Source organism: Monodelphis domestica, chromosome 2 (assembly GCF_027887165.1).
Source record: "Monodelphis domestica isolate mMonDom1 chromosome 2, mMonDom1.pri, whole genome shotgun sequence".
Classification (NCBI taxonomy): domain Eukaryota; kingdom Metazoa; phylum Chordata; class Mammalia; order Didelphimorphia; family Didelphidae; genus Monodelphis; species Monodelphis domestica.
This window is the reverse complement of record NC_077228.1, coordinates 143,355,273-143,376,401: the sequence shown is the minus strand read 5'-3', so window position 1 is coordinate 143,376,401 and position 21,129 is coordinate 143,355,273. Positions and strand designations below refer to the sequence as shown.

General features: G+C 34.9%; 1 protein-coding gene across 8 annotated transcripts in view; it reads right to left on the bottom strand.

Annotated features, from left to right (window-relative positions):
- The window catches only part of AKT3 (AKT serine/threonine kinase 3), a 443,431-nt gene that overhangs the window by 212,334 nt on the left and 209,968 nt on the right, over nucleotides 1–21,129 (bottom strand). Inside the window, exon 1 of one of the 8 annotated variants that reach the window (XM_056814177.1) lies at nucleotides 418–460. The exons of the other annotated variants lie outside the window; for them this stretch is intronic. Within the exon in view, the coding sequence (XP_056670155.1) occupies nucleotides 418–454 (37 nt within the window). The 5' untranslated portion in view covers nucleotides 455–460. Of the gene's footprint in view, nucleotides 1–417; nucleotides 461–21,129 lie in introns of those variants that run through there. 8 annotated transcript variants of the gene reach the window in all.

Sequence of the window (21,129 nt, the reverse complement as noted above, 5' to 3'; positions counted from 1 at the left end):
TTTTAAGCCTGTGTGCTCTTTTGGCACTATATAGGTTAACTCTGTGCTCCTTTTTAGTATTCTCTTATCCTGGAATCAGACAGAATCATTAAGCAAAGTCCAATTAATTTTCTTTTTAAACAATCACTGGCATCATTTTTATAGTCTTAAGCTTTTGGGGCATGCATTGACATTATAGCAAATGTATTTTAAACTTAGATTACGTGAAAATAAAAAAAGTTTAAGAAAATCTTAATACTTATGCTTAATAATACATATGCTTTAAATATAAAAAGTAGAGAAAAAATAAAAAAACTGAAATGGTATATTGCATAAGCAAGAAAAATATAATAAAACAGTTTTAAAAATAAAAATATAGCTTATAATCATTGACATGTTGTGTCAGCTATGAAAATATAGAATACAAAGGGTTCTCACCAAAAATGAAATCCATTTCCTCTTCATACCTGGCCATGACCCACTGTGCAAGCAAATGAATTTCACAAAGTAAGTCTTTTTATAAAGAACAGTAGTACAACATGTAATGCAAATTCAAAAGGTATCAATATACCCAAAATTCACAACAGTCCAGTTAATTACAATAGCAAACACACCCACTATCATATTTCATATAAGTTGCTGTGTGACATTTTAAAAAGCCTATGAACTGATGGATATTTGTCACAATTTTTACAGACATAGAAAATCTTTCAACCTTGCCGAATACATTTTTTTAAAAAAGTAAAACTTATTTGAGTCTAGAACATCATCAAGAAATCTAAATATCATTCTGGTAAAAGAATAAAGTTAACTGAAGAGTTATAAATGAGAGATACACCTCTTTTGGGAGCCATCTAAGGGTACCATGCCCTAGGATTAACTTCCACGCTCCTTCGGTATGAGATTGTGATGTCCCATGCATTCACATTTTTATAAATGAAGGAGGTGGGGATTAAAATTGTATTTCAATGCAGCTACTAAAATGGACCTTACCTCCTCTTAAGAGGCAGACAAAATGATCAGAGTTGGTGAAAAAAAAAAGTCTAAAAATTCATGGTTAAAAGACCCCTTAAAATCAGTTTGAGATATTTAGCTCATTAAATTTTCCAAAGGTTGTTGTACAATTTAAATACAAAAGGCTGTTTTTATATATGGATTTATTCAATAATTTTTGTTCAGAATAGTCATTGGGAAAAAGCAACAGAATATAACAGTAGTTAAAACCCAGTACATTAAAATGATTCAGTATAACAGGACAGTATTAAATACATTAATATATGAACTTAAAACAAACAAAATTAAATCTTAAACAAAACAATAAGCAAAATGCAATAAAATAGAGGTTTTTTATAAAACATTGGAGTCTGAAATGCCTTAAAAATATAACCTCTAGTCTCTTTAAAATTCCTTGCTTTTTTTGTTTGTTTGTTTTTATCCCTTGAGATACCATTTGTCAGAACTATGGAATTGATTCCAAGGTAGAAGATTGGTAAGGGGTAGGCAATGGGGGTCCAATGACCTGCCTAGGGTCACACAGCTAGGAAGTATCTGAGGCCAGATCTGAACCCAAGACCTCCCATCTCTAGGCCTGGCTCTCAATCCACTGAGCCACCCAGCTGCCCTCTCATAGTGAGGGTAGGTTTTTGGAATCTCAAATTGGGTAGGTCCAACTGGCAAGGAATTGCAGGGAGATGAATTTCACTCCTGAATCTCAGGTGAGATAAATAAAAGAATCAATGCACCATGAAAAAACATCGTTTGAAATACGAAATGCACTGTTCTCTCATAGAATATGCCATACTTCCTGTTTGGAAAAGTCTCTTCCTTCTCCTCATTCCTCCCTTGTAGTCCCCTGCAATGTGGAGGCTAATTTTAGCCTAAGGGAAGAACACCCTAGTTGTTAACAGTTGGTTTGTGATTCCTGAAGAGACATGGCAGCTGCCAGTGGCCTGGGTCCTTGGGCAATCTGGCTCGGTGGCTGGGGATCAGCTGGGGCTTGGCTGGGGCGGGGCAAGACCAGGAGAGCGATCTGGGTCAAGCAGGTCCATAGTGGATGAATGGAGGCAAGCACGGATACAGTGCAGAAGCACACAAGCAGGTAAGCAGGCAGCTGGAGAGAGCCGAATCAAGAGGCTTTGCTGAAAAGTCTTGGCAGGAGAAACATGGCTTAAAAAATTATCTAGGCTATTTTAAAAAAAAAATTGAGTTCTCATCCAATCTTGTGGTCGCCATTAACTGTAAAAACTAAATTAGTCTCTAGTATAAAATATTATATTTTATGAGGTTTATTAGAATTATTAGAATTCAAGGAATAAAGAAAATACAAAAAGAAGAAACCACATGTCCATGGCTGATTAGCCAATTCAGAATACCTGCTCTTAACTTACTTACTACATCATTGCAATAGGAGAGCAGAACATAGAAGAGAACAAGGTAGGTGTTACTGCCAATTTAAATATTAACTGTGATCTTGCCGAGGTGAAGACACATGTGAGATTATAGGGAATTCTGGGAAATACCAAGGACTTCTGGGGTTTGAAGTCTAGGGTTCAAATCTCCATTTCTACAGAATGGAATAGAAATCAAAATCCTACCATATGTTGTCTACAAGAAACAAACTTGAGGTGGCTAGACACTCACGAGGTTAGAATTAAAGGTTGGAGCAAAACCTATTCTGCCTCAGCTGAGAAAGATGGCAGGAGTTGCAATCATGATATCTGAAAAGCCAAAGTAAAAACACATCTGATTAAAAGGGATAGGGAGGATACCTACATCCTGATAAAAAGCAGTATAGAGGGACTTCCGGTTAAGATGGGGGCTTAGAGAAAGCTAAAGTTCAGATCTCCGGAAAACCCTTCCCGACCGATCTCAAACTATAAGCTCCTAAGGCACCGAAATTCAAAATGATCAACAGCACAGACCCTGGGAACCCTCCTCCTGGACCTGGACCCGGATCAAAAGGTAGGGCCACACTCAAAAGCCAGAACCCGAGATCACTCGGACCTAAGGGGTAGGAGTGCAGAGTCCAAGGCTCCGGGAAGCCGCAGCCCGGCCCGGCTCAGAGAGCAGGGTCCTCGGAACAACAACCCTCAGGGCCTTCTATCCGAGTCCCAGTGAAACTCACTGCCCTGGGTCGAAACAACAGCAACCCTCAGGGCGGGCAAGACAGCCTCATGGGCTGGATCCTGTGATCCAAGTCTCAGTGAAAGTCCCTGCCCTCGGAGCTTGGGGAAGCTGCAGCCCATCCCCCCGCAGGCCCACGAAACAGCCTCATGGCCAGCTATTCTGAAGGCAACTTCCGGAAAGCAGCCCGACCCAGAGAGCCGGAGGAGAGTGTGGCCTCGTGGTCGGACCCTTCCATTCCAGTTCCAGTGAGGCATATTCAGTTTAACCCAGGGAAAGCTCATAGAAGCGAAAATCTGCCCAGGACTAAAGCCTCTGAACACCAGACAGAGATAAGAAAAGCTAATCCTCCACATTCAGAGATGGCAAACTCCACAGAAGCACAGAAGCCCCAAAATACCAAGAAAAATAAGAAGAAAGGGGCGACTTTGGACACATTCTATGGAGCCAAAATACAAAATACAGAGCACATAGAAGAAGATATACAAGAAAATGCTCCAAAATCTTCCAAAGGAAATGGAAACTCTCCACAAACCCATGAAGAATTTGAATCAGAAATGACCAAAAAGATGGAAGCCTTCTGGGAGGAAAAGTGGGAAATAATGCAAAAGAAATTCACACATCTACAAAACCAGTTTGACCAAACTGTAAAAGAAAACCAGGCTTTAAAGCTAGAACTAATAAAGCAAAGCCAAAACACCAAGAAATTAGAAGAGAACATAAAATATCTCACCGACAAGGTGATAGATCTGGAAAATAGAGGGAGAAGAGAGAATTTAAGAATAATTGGACTCCCAGAAAAGCCAGAAATAAACACCAAACTGGACATGGTGATACAAGATATAATCAAAGAAAATTGCCCAGAGATTCTAGAACAAGGGGGCAATACAGCCACTGACAGAGCTCACAGAACACCTTCTACACTAAACCCCCAAAAGACAACTCCCAGGAATGTAATTGCCAAATTCCAAAGCTATCAAACAAAAGAAAAAATCCTACAGGAAGCCAGAAAAAGACAATTTAGATATAAAGGAATGCCAATCAGGGTCACACAAGACCTTACAAGTTCTACTCTGAATGATCGTAAGGCATGGAACATGATCTTCAGAAAGGCAAGAGAGCTGGGTCTCCAACCAAGAATCAGCTACCCAGCAAAACTGACTATATACTTCCAAGGGAAAGTATGGGCATTCAACAAAATAGAAGACTTCCAACTTTTTGCAAAGAAAAGACCAGAGCTCTGTGGAAAGTTTGATACCAAAAATCAAAGAGCAAGGAATACCTGAAAAGGTAAATATTAAGGAAAGGAGAAAAAATGTTATCTTCTTCTTTTACTCAAACTCTCTTCTATAAGGACTACATTTATATCAATCTATGTATACTAATATGTGGGGAAAATGTAATATATAAATAGGGGGTAAAGAAAGACCAAATAGAATAATCGTTCTCACACAAAGATTCACATGGGAAGGGGAGGGGAAGAAAACTCCTATAAGAAGGAGAGGAAGAGAGGGTTTTTTTTTTTTACTTAAACCTCAATCTCAGGGAAATCAACTCTGAGAGGGAAAAACATACAGATCCATTGGGATCTTGAATTCTATCTTACCCAACAAGGGTAGGGAGAAGGGAAAACTAAGGGGGGGAGGGGGAGAGGGAGAACAAAAAGGGAGGGAAAGAGAGGGGGGAGGGAGAGGGAACAAAAAGGGACGGACTAAAAAGGGAAACATCAAGGGAGGGGACAAGGGGGACTGATTCAAAGTAAATCACTGGACTAAAAGGTAGAGCCGAAGAAGAAAAGGTTAGAATTAGGGAAGGATATCAAAATGCCAGGGAGTCCACAAATGACAATCATAACTTTGAATGTGAATGGGATGAACTCACCCATAAAACGTAGACGAATAGCAGAATGGATTAGAATCCAAAACCCTACCATATGTTGTCTTCAAGAAACACACATGAGGCGGGTTGACACCCACAAGGTCAGAATTAAAGGATGGAGTAAGACCTTCTGGGCCTCAACTGATAGAAAGAAGGCAGGAGTGGTAATCATGATATCTGATAAAGCCAATGCAAAAATAGACCTGATCAAAAGGGATAGGGAAGGTAATTATATTTTGTTAAAAGGGACTGTAGACAATGAGGAAATATCATTAATCAACATGTATGCACCAAATAATATAGCACCCAAATTTCTAATGGAGAAACTAGGAGAATTGAAGGAAGAAATAAACAATAAAACCATACTAGTGGGAGACTTAAACCAACCATTATCAAATTTAGATAAATCAAATCAAAAAATAAATAAGAAAGAGGTAAAAGAAGTGAATGAAATCTTAGAAAAATTAGAATTAATAGACATATGGAGAAAAATAAATAGGGATAAAAAGGAATACACCTTCTTCTCAGCACCACATGGCACATTCACAAAAATTGACCATACATTAGGTCACAGAAACATAGCACACAAATGCAAAAAAGCAGAAATAATGAATGCAGCCTTCTCAGATCACAAGGCAATAAAAATAATGATTAGTAATGGTACATGGAAAACCAAATCTAAAACCAATTGGAAATTAAATAATATGATACTCCAAAACCATTTAGTTAAAGAAGAAATCATAGAAACAATTAATAATTTCATCGAGGAAAATGACAATGGCGAAACATCTTTTCAAACCTTTTGGGATGCAGCCAAAGCGGTAATCAGAGGTAAATTCATATCCCTGAATGCTTATATTAACAAACAAGGGAGAGCAGAGATCAATCAATTGGAAATGCAAATGAAAAAACTCGAAAGTGATCAAATTAAAACCCCCCAGCAGAAAACCAAATTAGAAATCCTAAAAATTAAGGGAGAAATTAATAAAATCGAAAGTGATAGAACTATTGATTTAATAAATAAGACAAGAAGCTGGTACTTTGAAAAAACAAACAAAATAGACAAAGTACTGGTCAATCTAATTAAAAAAAGGAAGGAAGAAAAGCAAATTCACAGCATTAAAGATGAAAAGGGGGACAGCACCTCCGATGAAGATGAAATTAAGGCAATCATTAGAAATTACTTTGCCCAATTATATGGCAATAAATACACCAATTTAGGAGAAATGGATGAATATATACAAAAATACAAACTGCCTAGACTAACAGAAGAGGAAATAGAATTCTTAAATAATCCCATATCAGAAATTGAAATCCAACAAGCCATCAAAGAACTTCCTAAGAAAAAATCCCCAGGGCCTGATGGATTCACCTGTGAATTCTATCAAACATTCAGAGAACAGTTAATCCCAATACTATACAAACTATTTGACATAATAAGCAAAGAGGGAGTTCTACCAAACTCCTTTTACGACACAAACATGGTACTGATTCCAAAACCAGGCAGGTCAAAAACAGAGAAAGAAAACTATAGGCCAATCTCCCTAATGAATATAGATGCAAAAATCTTAAATAGGATACTAGCAAAAAGACTCCAGCAAGTGATCAGAAGGATCATTCACCATGATCAAGTAGGATTCATCAGGGATGCAGGGCTGGTTCAACATTAGGAAAACCATCCACATAATTGACCACATCAACAAGCAAACTAGCAAGAACCACATGATTATCTCAATAGATGCAGAAAAAGCCTTTGATAAAATACAACACCCATTCCTATTAAAAACACTAGAAAGCATAGGAATAGAAGGGTCATTCCTAAAAATAATAAACAGTATATATCTAAAACCAACAGCTAATATCATCTGCAATGGGGATAAACTAGATGCATTCCCAATAAGATCAGGAGTAAAACAAGGATGCCCATTATCACCTCTACTATTTGACATTGTACTAGAAACACTAGCAGTAGCAATTAGAGAAGATAAAGGAATTGAAGGCATCAAAATAGGCAAGGAGGAGACCAAGTTATCACTCTTTGCAGATGACATGATGGTCTACTTAAAGAATCCTAGAGATTCAACCAAAAAGCTAATTGAAATAATCAACAACTTTAGCAAAGTTGCAGGATACAAAATAAACCCACATAAATCATCAACTTTTTTTTATATCTCCAGCACAGCTCAGCAGCAAGAACTAGAAAGCTAAATCCCATTCAAAATCACCTTAGACAAAATAAAATACCTAGGAATCTACCTCCCAAGACAAACACAGGAACTATATGAACACAACTACAAAACACTTGCCACACAACTGAAACTAGACTTGAACAAATGGAAAAACATTAACTGCTCATGGATAGGACGAGCCAATATAATAAAAATGACCATCCTACCCAAACTTATTTATCTATTTAGTGCCATACCCATTGAACTACCAAAATACTTCTTCACTGATTTAGAAAAAACCATAACAAAGTTCATTTGGAAGAACAAAAGATCAAGGATATCCAGGGAAATAATGAAAAAAACACATATGATGGGGCCTTGCAGTCCCTGACCTAAAACTATATTACAAAGCAGCAGTCATCAAAACAATTTGGTACTGGCTAAGAAACAGAAAGGAAGATCAGTGGAATAGACTGGGGGAAAGCGACCTCAGCAAGACAGTATACGATAAACCCAAAGATCCCAGCCTTTGGGACAAAAATCCACTATTCGATAAAAACTGTTGGGAAAATTGGAATACAGTGTGGGAGAGACTAGGAATAGATCAACACCTCACACCCTACACCAAGATAAATTCAAAGTGGGTGAGTGACTTAAACATAAAGAAGGAAACCATAAGTAAATTGGGTAAACACAGAATAGTATACATGTCAGACCTTTGGGAGGGGAAAGGCTTTAAAACCAAGCAAGATATAGAAAGAATCACAAAATGTAAAATAAATAATTTTGACTACATCAAACTAAAAAGCTTTTGTACAAACAAAACCAATATAACTAAAATCAGAAGGGAAACAACAAATTGGGAAAAAATCTTCATAGAAACCTCTGACAAAGGTTTAATTACTCATATTTATAATGAGCTAAATCAATTGTACAAAAAATCAAGTCATTCTCCAATTGATAAATGGGCAAGGGAAATGGATAGGCAGTTCTCAGATAAAGAAATCAAAACTATTAACAAGCACATGAAGAAGTGTTCTAAATCTCTTATAATCAGAGAGATGCAAATCAAAACAACTCTGAGGTATCACCTCACACCTAGCAGATTGGCTAACATAACAGCAAAGGAAAGTAATGAATGCTGGAGGGGATGTGGCAAAGTAGGGACATTAATTCATTGCTGGTGGAGTTGTGAACTGATCAAACCATTCTGGAAGGCAATTTGGAACTATGTCCAAAGGGCGACAAAAGAATATCTACCCTTTGACCCAGCCCTATATAGCACTGCTGGGTCTGTACCCCAAAGAGATAATGGACACAAAGACTTGTACAAAAATATTCATAGCTGCGCTCTTTGTGGTGGCCCAAAACTGGAAAAAGAGGGGATGCCCATCAATTGGGGAATGGCTGAACAAATTGTGGTATATGTTGGTGATGGAATACTATTGTGCTAAAAGGAATAATAAAGTGGAGGAGTTCCATGGAGACTGGAACAACCTCCAGGAAGTGATGCAGAGCGAGAGGAGCAGAACCAGGAGAACATTGTACACAGAGACTAATACACTGTGGTATAATCGAACGTAATGGACTTCTCCATAAATGGTGGTGTAATGTCCCTGAACAATTTGCAGGGATCCAGGAGAAAAAAACACCATTCATAAGCAAAGGATAAACTATGGGAGTGGAAACACCGAGAAAAAGCAACTGCCTGAATACAGAGGTTGAGGGAACATGACAGAGGATAGACTCTAAATGAACACTCTAATGCAAATACTATCAACAAAGCAATGGGTTCAAATCAAGAAAACATCTAATGCCCAGTGGACTTACGCGTTGGCTATGGGGGTTGGGAGGGAGGAAAAGAAAATGATCTATGTCTTTAACGAATAATGCTTGGAAATGATCAAATAAAATATATTTTTTAAAAAAAAGCAGTATAGACAATGAGGAAATGTCAGTAATCAACATGTATGCACCAATTGGTATAGCAACCAAATTTCTAAAGGAGAAACTAGTGGAGTTGAAGGAGGAAATAAATAGTAAAACTATACTAACAGGAGGCCTGAACTTACCACTATCAAATTTAAATTAATCAAATCAAAATATAAATGAGAAAGAGGCAAGAGATGTGAATGAAATCTTAGAAAAATTAGTTAATAGATATATGGACAAATTATATAGGGACAAAAAGGCAAACACCTGCTTTTCAGCAGCACATGGTACATTCACAAAGATTGATCATGTACTAGGGCAGAAAAACATCACAAACATGCAGAAAAACATAAAAAAAGATCATAATGCAATAAAAATAATAAATAGTAAGGGTACATGGAAAGCCAAATCAAAAATTAATTGGATATTAAATAATATAATTCTCCAAAATAGGTTAGAGAACAAATCATAGAAACAATAATTTCATTGAAAAAAAATGACAATGATGAGATGCCCTTTCAAAATCTATGGGATGCAATCAAAGCAATACTCGGGGGAAATTTATATCCTCGAATTCATATATTAACAAATTAGGGAGGGCAGAGGTCAATGAATTGGACATGCAAATCAAAAAACTTGAAAGCAAACAAATCAAAAATCTCCAGATGAAAACTAAACTAGAGATCCTAAAAATTAAGGGAGAAATTAATAAAATCTAAAGTGAAATAACTACTGAACTAATAAATAAGATGAGAAGTTGGTATTTTGAAAAAACAAACAAACTAGACAAAGTACTGGTCAATCTAATAAAAAAAGGAAAGAAGAAAACCAAATTAATAGTATCATAGATGAAAAAGGAAAACTCACCTCCAATGAAGAGGAAATTAAGACAATCATTAAAAATTATTTTGCCCAATTATATGGCAAAAAATATGGCAATCTAGGTGATATGGATGAATATTTACAAAAATATAAATTACATGGATTAACAGAAGAAGAAAGAATTCTTAAATAATCTGGTATCAGAAAAAGAAATTTAACAAGCCATCAAAGAACTCCCTAAGAAAAAATCACCAGGGCCTGAGGGACTCACAAGTCAATTCTATGAAACATTCAAAGAACAACTAATCCCAATATTATACAAACTATCTGACATAATAAGCAAAGAGGGAGTTCTACCAAATTCCTTTTATAACACAAATATGGTACTGATTCCAAAGACAAGCAGGTTAAAAACAGATAAAGAAAACTATAGACCAATATCCTTAATGAACATAGATGCAAAAATCTTAAATAGAATACTAGCAAAGAGTCCAGCAAGTGATCACAAGGGTTATTCACTATGATCAGATGGGATTTATACCAGCAATGCAAGGATGGTTCAATACTAGGAAAACAATCCACATAATTAACCATATTAACAAGTAAACCAACAAAAACCACATGATTATATCAATGGATGCAGAAAAAGCCTTTGACAAAACACTCATTCCTATTGAAAACACCAGAAAGTATACAAATAGAAGGTTCTTTCCAAAAAATAATAAACAGTATTTATCTGAATCCATCAGCAAATATCATCTGTAATGGGGATAAACTAGATGCATTCCCAAAAGGATCAGGAGTCAAACAAGGATGCCCATTATCACCTCTATTATTGTACCAGAAACACTAGCAGTAGCAATTAAAGAAAAAAAATTGAAGGTAGTAAAATTGGCAATGAGGAGACCAAGCTATCTCTCTTTGCAGATGATATGATGGTCTATTTAAAGCATTCTAGAGAATCAACTAAAAAACTAGTGTAAATAATTAACAACTTTAGCAAAGTTGCAGGATACAAAATAAACCCACCTAAATCATCAGCATTTCTATATATCTCCTACACATTTCAGCAACAAGAATTAGAAAGTAAAATTCCATTTAAAATCACCCTAGACAATATAGAATACTTGGGAATCTATCTGCCAAGACAACCACAAGAACTATTTGAATACAACTACAAAACACATTCTACACAATTAAAACTAGATCTAAACAACTGGAAAAATATTAACTGCTCATGGGTAGGACAAGTTAAACATAATAAAAATAACCATCCTACTCAAATTAATTTACTTATTTAGTGCCATACCCATTGAACTACCAAAAAACTTTTTTTTTTACTGAATTAGAAAAAAACATAACAAAGTTCATTTGGAAGCACAAAAGATCAAGGATATCCAGGGAAATCATGAAAAAAATGCAAAGGAAGGTATCCTAGCAGCACCAGATCTTAAACCATACTATAAAGCAGTGGTCATCAAAGCAATATGGTCCTGTTAAGTCCTGTTATGGTTCTGTTAAGAGACAGAAAAGAGGATCAGTGGAATAGACTAGGGGTAAGTGACCTCAGCAAAACAGTCTATGATAAACCCAAAGATTTTGGAACCAAAATCCACTATTTGATAAAAACTGCTGGGAAAATTGGAAGACAGTATGGGAGAGATTAGGTTTGGATCAATATCTGTAAACCTCAAAATTTCTCAGACTTATGAATGTTAGGGGTTTCCCCCATTGGGGAATCTTCTACTTTAAAAAATTCCCTAGCAGATAGTGAGAATTCTACTTGAATGTGAGGGCTCCTTGCCTTGGGAATATCCCTACTCCACCCTACTTAGGACTGCTCCTTGAGAACAATGAAAAGTGCTTTGACCCATGCTTATGGAAAGGACAGGAAGTTCTTTGAGTCATGACTATTTAAGAATTGATACAATGGGATACTAAGTACCTATAAAGGTGGGGAAACTTGTAAACTACTTAAACCTAAAAGATTGATAACTTATTCAGAGGTTTTTTCTAATGAAATTTGTCGACACAGTAGCATTTTTTCCCTGACTTACTAAAGAGATTAAAACTACTCAGCTGTGAATTCAAAATGGGCGGTCCTTTAGAAACATCTACAGTGATTGGTAGATGTAAGGACTTAGGGGAGGTGACAGAGAAGATTTTGTCCTTAAAAATAAGAGCTCAGGGAAGAGCTAAAAAGTCATTCTGAAACATTCAGATGGAGGAGGGAGCTGGTGAAAGCAGCTGAGATGCTGCTGGCCTGGTGTCATTAGAAATCCTTACTTAGACAGATCTTATGGTGAGTTATAAAAAACTGACTGATTTCTCTTTTAAGACTCAGGTCTAGGCCATATTGGCTTTGAGGCCCTTCATACTTAGTCCTTTCTTATTCTTTCTCTCTCTTTCTTTGATTACTCATTGTATTGTTAATTAAAATCTCTATAAAACCCAATTGACTTGGGTATTTGGATAATTGGGAATATTTCCCTGGCGACCACCTTATACTTGATTTTAAACCAAGACACTATAGTGAAACATATTTCTGCGGTCAAATTTACTCACCTTCTCTTATATCTATCACAATTTATATCTTCCACTATTTTAATCACTACAGTTTAAGACCTCAACCATTTTAAATCTCACATATCTCACACCCTGCCCCAATATAAACTCAGAATGGGTGAATGAACAAACATAAAGAAGGAAACTATAAGTAAATTAGGTGAACAGAGAATAGTATACATGAGGAATGGCTGTACAAATTGTGGCATATGTTGGTGATGGAATACTATTGTGCTCAAAGGAATAATAAACTAGAGGAATTCCATGGGACCTGGAATGACCTCCAGAAATTGATGCAGAGTGAAAGGAGAAAAACCAGGAGAATATTGTACACAGAGACTGACACACTGTGGTATAATCGATTGTAATGAACTTCTCCATTAGTGGCAATGCAGTGACCCTGAAAAACTTGGAGGGATCTATGATAAAGAACACTATCGACATTCAGAAGAAAAACTGTGGGAGTAGAAACACAGAAGAAAAATAACTGCTTGACTACATGGGTCATGGGGGATATGATTGGGGAATATAGACTCTAAATGAACATCCTAGTGCAAACATCAACAACATGGAAATAGGTTCTAATGAAGGACACAAGTAATACCTAGTGGGCTATGGGAAGGGTGGGGGCACGGAGGGATAGAATATATAATATGATTCTTGTAACCAAGGAATAATGTTCTAAATTGACTAAATAAAAAAAAAGAATAGGAAAGATTTCTTGTAGAAAGTAGGATGATAACTGGAATTTAAAGGAAGTCCAGATGAAAAGATGAAAAGGGAGAGCATTCAATGCATTGAGGACAGTCAGTGAAAATGCCTGAAGTCTGGAGATGGAGTATCTCATTCAAAGAACAGCAAGAAAGCCAGTGTCACTGGAATATAGAATTCGTGGGAGGTGTATAATGTATAAGAAGACTGAAAGGCAGGGAGGCAGAGAGGTTATAAGTTTTTGAGCACCAAACAGGATTTTTAACTTGGTGTTAGAGGTGTAGGAGAATTGTGTTTAGGGAAAATGTACTCATTAAAGGAGTAAACTGTAAGATTTGTTACAGTCAGAACAAACAGGAGGCTATTGCAGTAGTGTAAGTATGAGGTAATGAATAGCACTGCATTAGGGTAGTGGTATTATCTGAGGCGAAAAAGGGGGCATATATGAGAATTGTTACAATTTTAAGGTAAAATCAACAGGTTTTGCAACAGATTGGATATTGGGGGAGGAAGAGAAGTGGATGGCACACCTAGTTTTTGAGGCTGGGGAACTAGGAAAATAGTAGTGGCCTTGACGATAATAAGAAAGCTTGGAAATAGAGATTTGGGTAGGAAAAATAAAGTACTCAGTTCAAGATGTCCAAAAGTTAAATGGAGATATGAGCCTGAAGGTCAACAGAAAGGTTATAGGTAGATAAGTAGATTTGAGAATTTCTAGTATAGAAATGATAATTGAATACATGAGACCTGATGACATCACCAAGTCTTCAGTATGCATGGGTCTTTGTTTGGTGACTGTAATTTTTCTAGTTGTAATACAGTAGTGTTAAGATTAAAAATTTAGTTTCAAGTAATAAAAGTATTATATTTTTATGAGGTTTATTAAAGATTAAGAAACAAAGAAAATACAAAATAAGAAAGTACGTGCCTAGGAGGGCCAAAAGGCGCATTCAATTTCACTTACACTACATCTTGAGAAACGTGTGTGCTTGCAAGGGGAAGCAGAGAGAGAGCAAGTGGAAGGCAGAGTCAGTTTAAATATCCCTCTCTGCTTGGGGCCCAGGTGAGGTAACTCTGGGAGCTACCAAGGATTCTTGGGAATTGAAGTTCTGGGTTCAAATCTCAGTTTTTACATTAGAAAGAGTTCTCTACAGAGTTTTAAGAGACCTGAATTCAAGACTCAATTCTGATATGTATTCGTTGTGTAACCATGGAGACACCTCTTGTGATTAGTTAGCTTCCTCATCAGTACAAGGAGGATAATCATATCTTGCATTACTTCATCCAAAGCATTCTTATGGTAGAATATAGTTAATGTACTTTGTATATCCTGTAGTACTATATAATGTTGGCCATTTTTGCAGATCTGATACAATGTTATACAAATAACACTGTCTACGTTGAATCTATAGGTTTTATTGAATAAAAATTTTTACTTATCAAACTATCTAGAACTAATGGGTCAATAATGAAAGGAAATCTTCAAAGACTGAGGATGAAATGTCATACATTTCACACATAACATACATAGATGTTATATAGGTGGTAATTAAACAGAAAGCAGAAAGAATTTGAAGAACAATATCGACATTGAAACAAATCAGCTAGCTTTATTTTAAAATATCTCTAAGTTGCTAGCCTATCAAATGGCCAATATGTTCATTACACATACATTACTCAACAATTTCTTTGGTCTAAGATCTTGGATGTATCAATTAGTGGCAATTACGTTAAGGATATATTTATAATTATAAAGTCTCATTCAGTAACAAAAGGCTTCAAAAGTCTGAAATGATGGAATAATTATTTATATAAGAAGTATTAGAAGATAATTTCATCAACTTTTATTAGCTAAATCAGTAAACAAGTTCTAAATTCAAAAAGGCATGTATCAGATAACAATTACATTATATCAATTGTAATAATGGGGGGGGGGGGGTGGAACAACCTAAGGAAAAAAGCCTGACAGCGATCCAAACAGAAAGAAAAGGGCCCTCTCCCTATAATCAACATTTAAAAAATATACCTGACTGCTTCTTAATCAAAGGTTGTTTGCTAGATTTTTGTTTTCCATTGAAGTTGTTACTGATGAGGCTAGATGAAAATGTTTGGTGATTCAAGTGATAAATATTTCTGATAGGAATGTTAGTTTTAAGTTTCCTAAAATATAACATTTATCGTAAGAACTCACATAAATCATAGATTTAAAACTGGAAGAAATCTATGATATTATCCAATCCAGTTCTTAACTGTTAGATAACAAAACTGATATACCAATATAGGAAACTATCTGAGAACTTTGCCAATGAAGGAAAAGTCTTGTCCAAGATTATAGGATTCAAGAAAGAAGTCCAAGAATGTACAGTTATAATGAGAAATAATCCCATTTTGTAACTTAAAATATATCATTGGCAGATATTCATCCTTAAGATCACCAACAATAATTTCTTCATTTTTAGGAGGTTTTGGTAATGAGAGATAGAGTTAATAAATTTTTAAAAATCTTTAAGAGGCCCCAGAAGTAACACTAAGGTTTTAATAAGTCATTATGACATTGGTAGGAAAAACTGAAGGGCATTAGAAGAGCAAATTCATTTCTAGGATGCCAAAGTCTAAGTGATGAAAAGTTTATCCTTAATTTCAGTCATTCTGGTAAAATGCCAAAAACAGAAGTTTCAAACTCATGTGCCTCACAACATATATGATTTCTTTAATTAGATTCCAGTATAATGTAAATTCCTTGAGGGCAAGGATTATTTGCCATTTTTGTCATTGTATCCCCACCACACAGCACAGTGTTTTGCATACAACAAAAACTTAAGGATTAATAAAATCCAAATCATCAAATATTAAGAGCTAAATAACCACAGAAAAACTATAGAGCAAATTAACACTGAGAATATTTTTAAAAAACAAACCAAAAATCTGTTTATCTCTCATAGATAGGCATTTAGATAGATTGAAACGTATAATATACAAATTGTTAATTGGACCATTCATTATAAACATTTAACAAGATGAAATTTAAATTAAATGTATATTTTTAACTTTTAATATTTTGTTTCATTAAAATTGTTCTGATTACATATAAAAAATTAATATCCATTAAAATTGTTTTAGGTTCCAAATTCTCTCTCCCTCCTGCCCCTCCTCTACCCCTTAAAAGAGGCAAGCAATAATTTTGATTGTACACCTGAAGTAATACAAAACATATTTCCATATTAGCCATATTTCAACACACCGACACATACAATGAAAGTTTTTAAAAGCATGTATCACTCTGCCCTCAGTTAATCAATTCTCTCTATCTAGAAGTAGACGGCAATTTTTCATCATGGATCCTTTCAAATTGTCTTTGACCCTTATTCTAATCCTTGATCAAAAAAATAGCAGTCTTTTACAGTTAATCAACATTACAATATTACTGTTAACATGTACAATGTTCTTGTGGTTCTCCTCACTTCAGTTTGAATGAGTTCATATACATCTTCCCAGGTTTTTTTAAAAAACTATTCTGCTCATCATTTATATCACAATAGTATATCACTATATACAAATTGTTCAGCTATTCCTGAATTGATGGGCATCCCCTCAATTTCCAATTCTTTTGACACCACAAAAAGAGTAGCTATAAATATTTTTGTATAAATAGGTCTTTTTCCCTCTCCTCTGATTTCTTTGGGATAGAGTCTTAGGTGTGGTATTGCTAGGTCAAAGGGTATGAACAGTTTTATAATCCTTTGGGCAAAATTCCAAAGTGCTCTCCCAAATGTCTGAACTAGCTGACAACTCCACCAACATTGGAATAATGAACCCATTTTTCCACATCTCATCCAGAATTTATCATTTTCCTTTTCGGTCATGGTAGCCAATCTGATATGTGTGATGCGGTATCTCAGAATTATTTTAATTTACATTAATTTGGGGGGTGTTTGGGAAGGACTAGCATGTCTGCGGTAAGAATTTGCTGAAGCCCTTTTCAGGGCTGTTCATCTACCTTTGGAGTCCACCTTTCATTCAACTCTCATCTGTGGCTCCAAAAAGACATCTTGGTAAGACAGAAAAAACAATTTGAGGATAACCAAATAAGTCTCAAATTCATTGATGAATTAGGGGGATGTTATCCCAAGTATGCAAAAACTCATCCAAGTGGAATGAGTAGGTGAAAACAATTTGTTCTAATGATCATAAAGGTAGCTGAAGCAGATTCAGTGGAGCAATTAGAGCTTGGACAGACATTAAAAAAAAAAAAAGGACATTAATAGTAGTCCTGACCTTTGTTTTACCACTTGGCTCTGATGACTCTGAGGCTGCTTACTTAAACCCAATTCATACTCAATTGGTCCTCCACATCATTGATCCTCTTCAAAAACAAAGGATGAACAACAGTTTGCATTTCTCTAATCATTAGCAATTTAGAACATTTTTCCATGTGATTATTAATATCTTTGATTTCTTCTTCTGAAAACTACTTCTTCATATTCTTTGACCCTTTAGCAACTGGGGAATGGCTTTTATTTTTTTAAAACAAATTTGGCTTGGTTCCAAATGTATTGGAAAAACAAGGCCTTTATTAGAGAAAAATGCAATAAAAATTTTTCCCTCAGTTTCATATTTTCCTTCTAATTTTGGCTATATTAATTTTGGTTGTGCAAAACCTTTTTAATTTCATGTAATAAAAATTAATGTAATAAAGATGTAAGATTTATTACTTCTTGTGATCTTCTCTATCTCTTGTTTGGTCATAAATTCTTCCTAGGTCCATAGTTTTTTTTACAGGTACATTTTCTCAATAAACTTACATTCTTTAAACATATTTAAAAGACTGAAGGATCTTTTATAACAGTACATTCCAGAAGAACACTAATTCTGAAGCAGTGATATTCAAGCTATCAGTATAAGAACATCTCAACCTCCATAAATATTCTGATTGGTGGTAAGTTAAATATCCTCCAAAGAGAAAAAAAGGGGTTGAAGTAGGGGAAGACTTCTGTAGTTAAGTTGTTTTTAAAATATTAGATCCAGGTTTATGATTCTCAAGAATCAATCATCTGGTGAGAAGCAGGTAGTTAATGTTTTTATTAAAAGTACCAGTGTTCCCCAGATTAAAAAAGAAGTTGACTACAAAAGTTTTTTTTTTTAATCTATGGTTTGAAACCAAACACATTTTCCCATAGATAAAATGCTACAATGGTAGGTGAATAGGTAGGATGGCATGCATAAGCCTTTAGCTGAAATAAAATAAGATGATATGTAAAGATTAGGAAATATAGCTTAAATAACTGAGATGTCCACTAATGGTTGTAGTCTTTGTAAACAATTTTACAGCAGCAAAAAAAAGATCATTTTAGCCAGGTCAATGTTTCTGTTGAATGACATTATTTTTATAAGTATTTAAGGGTTTTTATTATCTTTTTCTGTCTTTCCTCGAATCAAAAAATAGATTTGAAATTTAGATTTATGAAAGAAAAAATAAATACCTAAATTTCATATAATAGTGAAACACACTAAAATTATCTTCTTTCAAGGTGGTATTAATTTTGCCCATTTTCAAGTATTATCACAATATGATACACTGAATGCATATTATATACACAAAATGTCCAAATTCCAACATTTTTTACGTATTACTGTTTTATTAGAATTGACTCTAGAGGGAAAAATGAAGTTATGTATCTAATTTCTTAGCACCTAAGGCATACAAGTTCAAAACACTTAATTCAATAAACCTCCTAAAGATTTTCTAATTTTTCATTGTGTCTGTTCCTTTGATATGTAGCTCATTATTTGTCTGTCAATATGCTCAAATTATTCAACTCCTCGGCATTCTAATTTCTTTGACTATAAATTCCTTATCTCAGTGTTCCAAAATTTTGTATTCTACATTATGCTACTTCCTCATTCAGCATTACACATGACTTCTATTTTTCCATATTCACATGCATCTTTCTCACTTTTTAGAATAGTATCCCACATGTTTTCCACCTCAATACATTAAGTCAATTTTTCCTTGTTTTCCAACATTAGGTTCTCAATTCCTAATTTCAAGTGTTCGTTTCTAGTCCCCCAGATCCCCACATTTCTGCAATTTGAATATTCCAAACTTTTCAATGTGCCATTCTCAATGTCCTCAAACCCTAAACTCTCATTCTCCTACAATTCAATTCAATATAATCAATTTTACTTATTTACCAAAACATTAAATATATGTTTTAAGAGAAATGGCCCAATGAGAGGGGAAGTATAAGATATTACCCTTTTTCTCAATGAATTTAGGATCTTTTTAGTTAGACAAGATTTTATACAGGTGAGATAATTATCAATAAAACAGAATATGAGAATATTGTATCTTTCTAAATCAATTGTGATTATATGACAAAACACATGGTTTGAACAATAAATGGAATATACACTAATCCCCTAATGTATATAATCCAAATATGACTCTATCTTCAAGTATTTCTTCAATCTACATAATTTCATTTCTAAAACACTACATGAAGAGGAGCAAATAATGAAAATTAAAATAATTTTGATATAGTGGGTCACCATTAAGATATATTCTTAACTGGAGGGACTATTATTTTTTTAAATTATATATACTTCAACATGTAGCAAAGTATCTTTAAATATTTGTTGAGGGACCTACATTTTAGTTGGATGTGCAGCACTTTTCTTAAAACACAAGTAGGGAAAACGTAAAGATTTGAAAGAAATTGAAATTGAAAGCCTTAGGATAGAATAATCCTGGGGTCAAACTTTAAAAAAAAAAACTTTCAAAACAGAGAACTATAGTATCATAGAATCTCACATTGTAAATCATAGTATAGAACCCCAATGTTGGGAGGCACTTTAACAACTATCTAATTCAACCTATACCTATGCAATAATGTCCTTTACGAAATCCTCAACAAGGGTCATTCAGTCTGTTTTAAGACCTCTAGCAATGAAGATTATACTAACCTAAAGAGGCAACCTCCAATAAATATTCAATTTTATCTTATATGGTGATAATTTTGGACTCTCTGCAATCATCACCAAGTTTTGCCCTATATGGTAATACAAAACAATTCAAGTGTGGAGCCCCTAACTAGTCTCTTTTCCTAACCAAACATCCCTACCTCCACTAACTCATATATTGGGCATGGTTTTGAATCACCCTACCAAATCTGCTGCTCTTCCTTAGATATGCTCTATCTTTTGAAAACATGGTATCCAAAACAAAATTATGCTCCAGATGTGGTTTTTAACAAAGTAGAGTACAGTAATACTACTGTCTACCTCATTGTTTGGCATTATACTTCAAATAATGCATACTAAGATCAAGTTTTGCTATTTAGCTTCTATGTAATAATACTGACTAAAACCAATCAACTAAATTCTTTAGGTTTTTTTCATGTAAGCATCTATCGCATCACCTATCTCCCATCCTATATTTATGTAGCTGAATTTTTTTTCAGAATGTAGGACTTCTCATCAACCTCTACTAGATTTCATCATATGGTCTTATCATTCTAGATTTTAAATCTGTCAACCACTCTTTTAGCTCTCCTTTCCAACTCCGCATCATCAACAATTATTCTACTATTTTTTTAAAAGACCTTCAAGATAGTCTTCCTTTTCCTAATGGCAAAAGAAATAAGTATTCAGCGAAAATGCCCAGGAATACAAGTATAATATGTCTACAAAAGAGAAATAATAAGGGACTTCCAATAGTAAAGTCTTAGATCTTTTCACTATATTTTAAGATAAAGAGCCAATAAAAAGCTACTAATTACAAACCATTTTTTTTTAAACCCTTACCTTCCATCTTGGAGTCAATACTGAGTATTGGCTCCAAGGCAGAAGAGTGGTAAGGGCTAGGCAATGGGGGTCAAGTGACTTGCCCAAGGTCACACAGCTGGGAAGTGTCTGAGGCCAGATTTGAGCCTAGGACCTCCTGTCTCTAGGC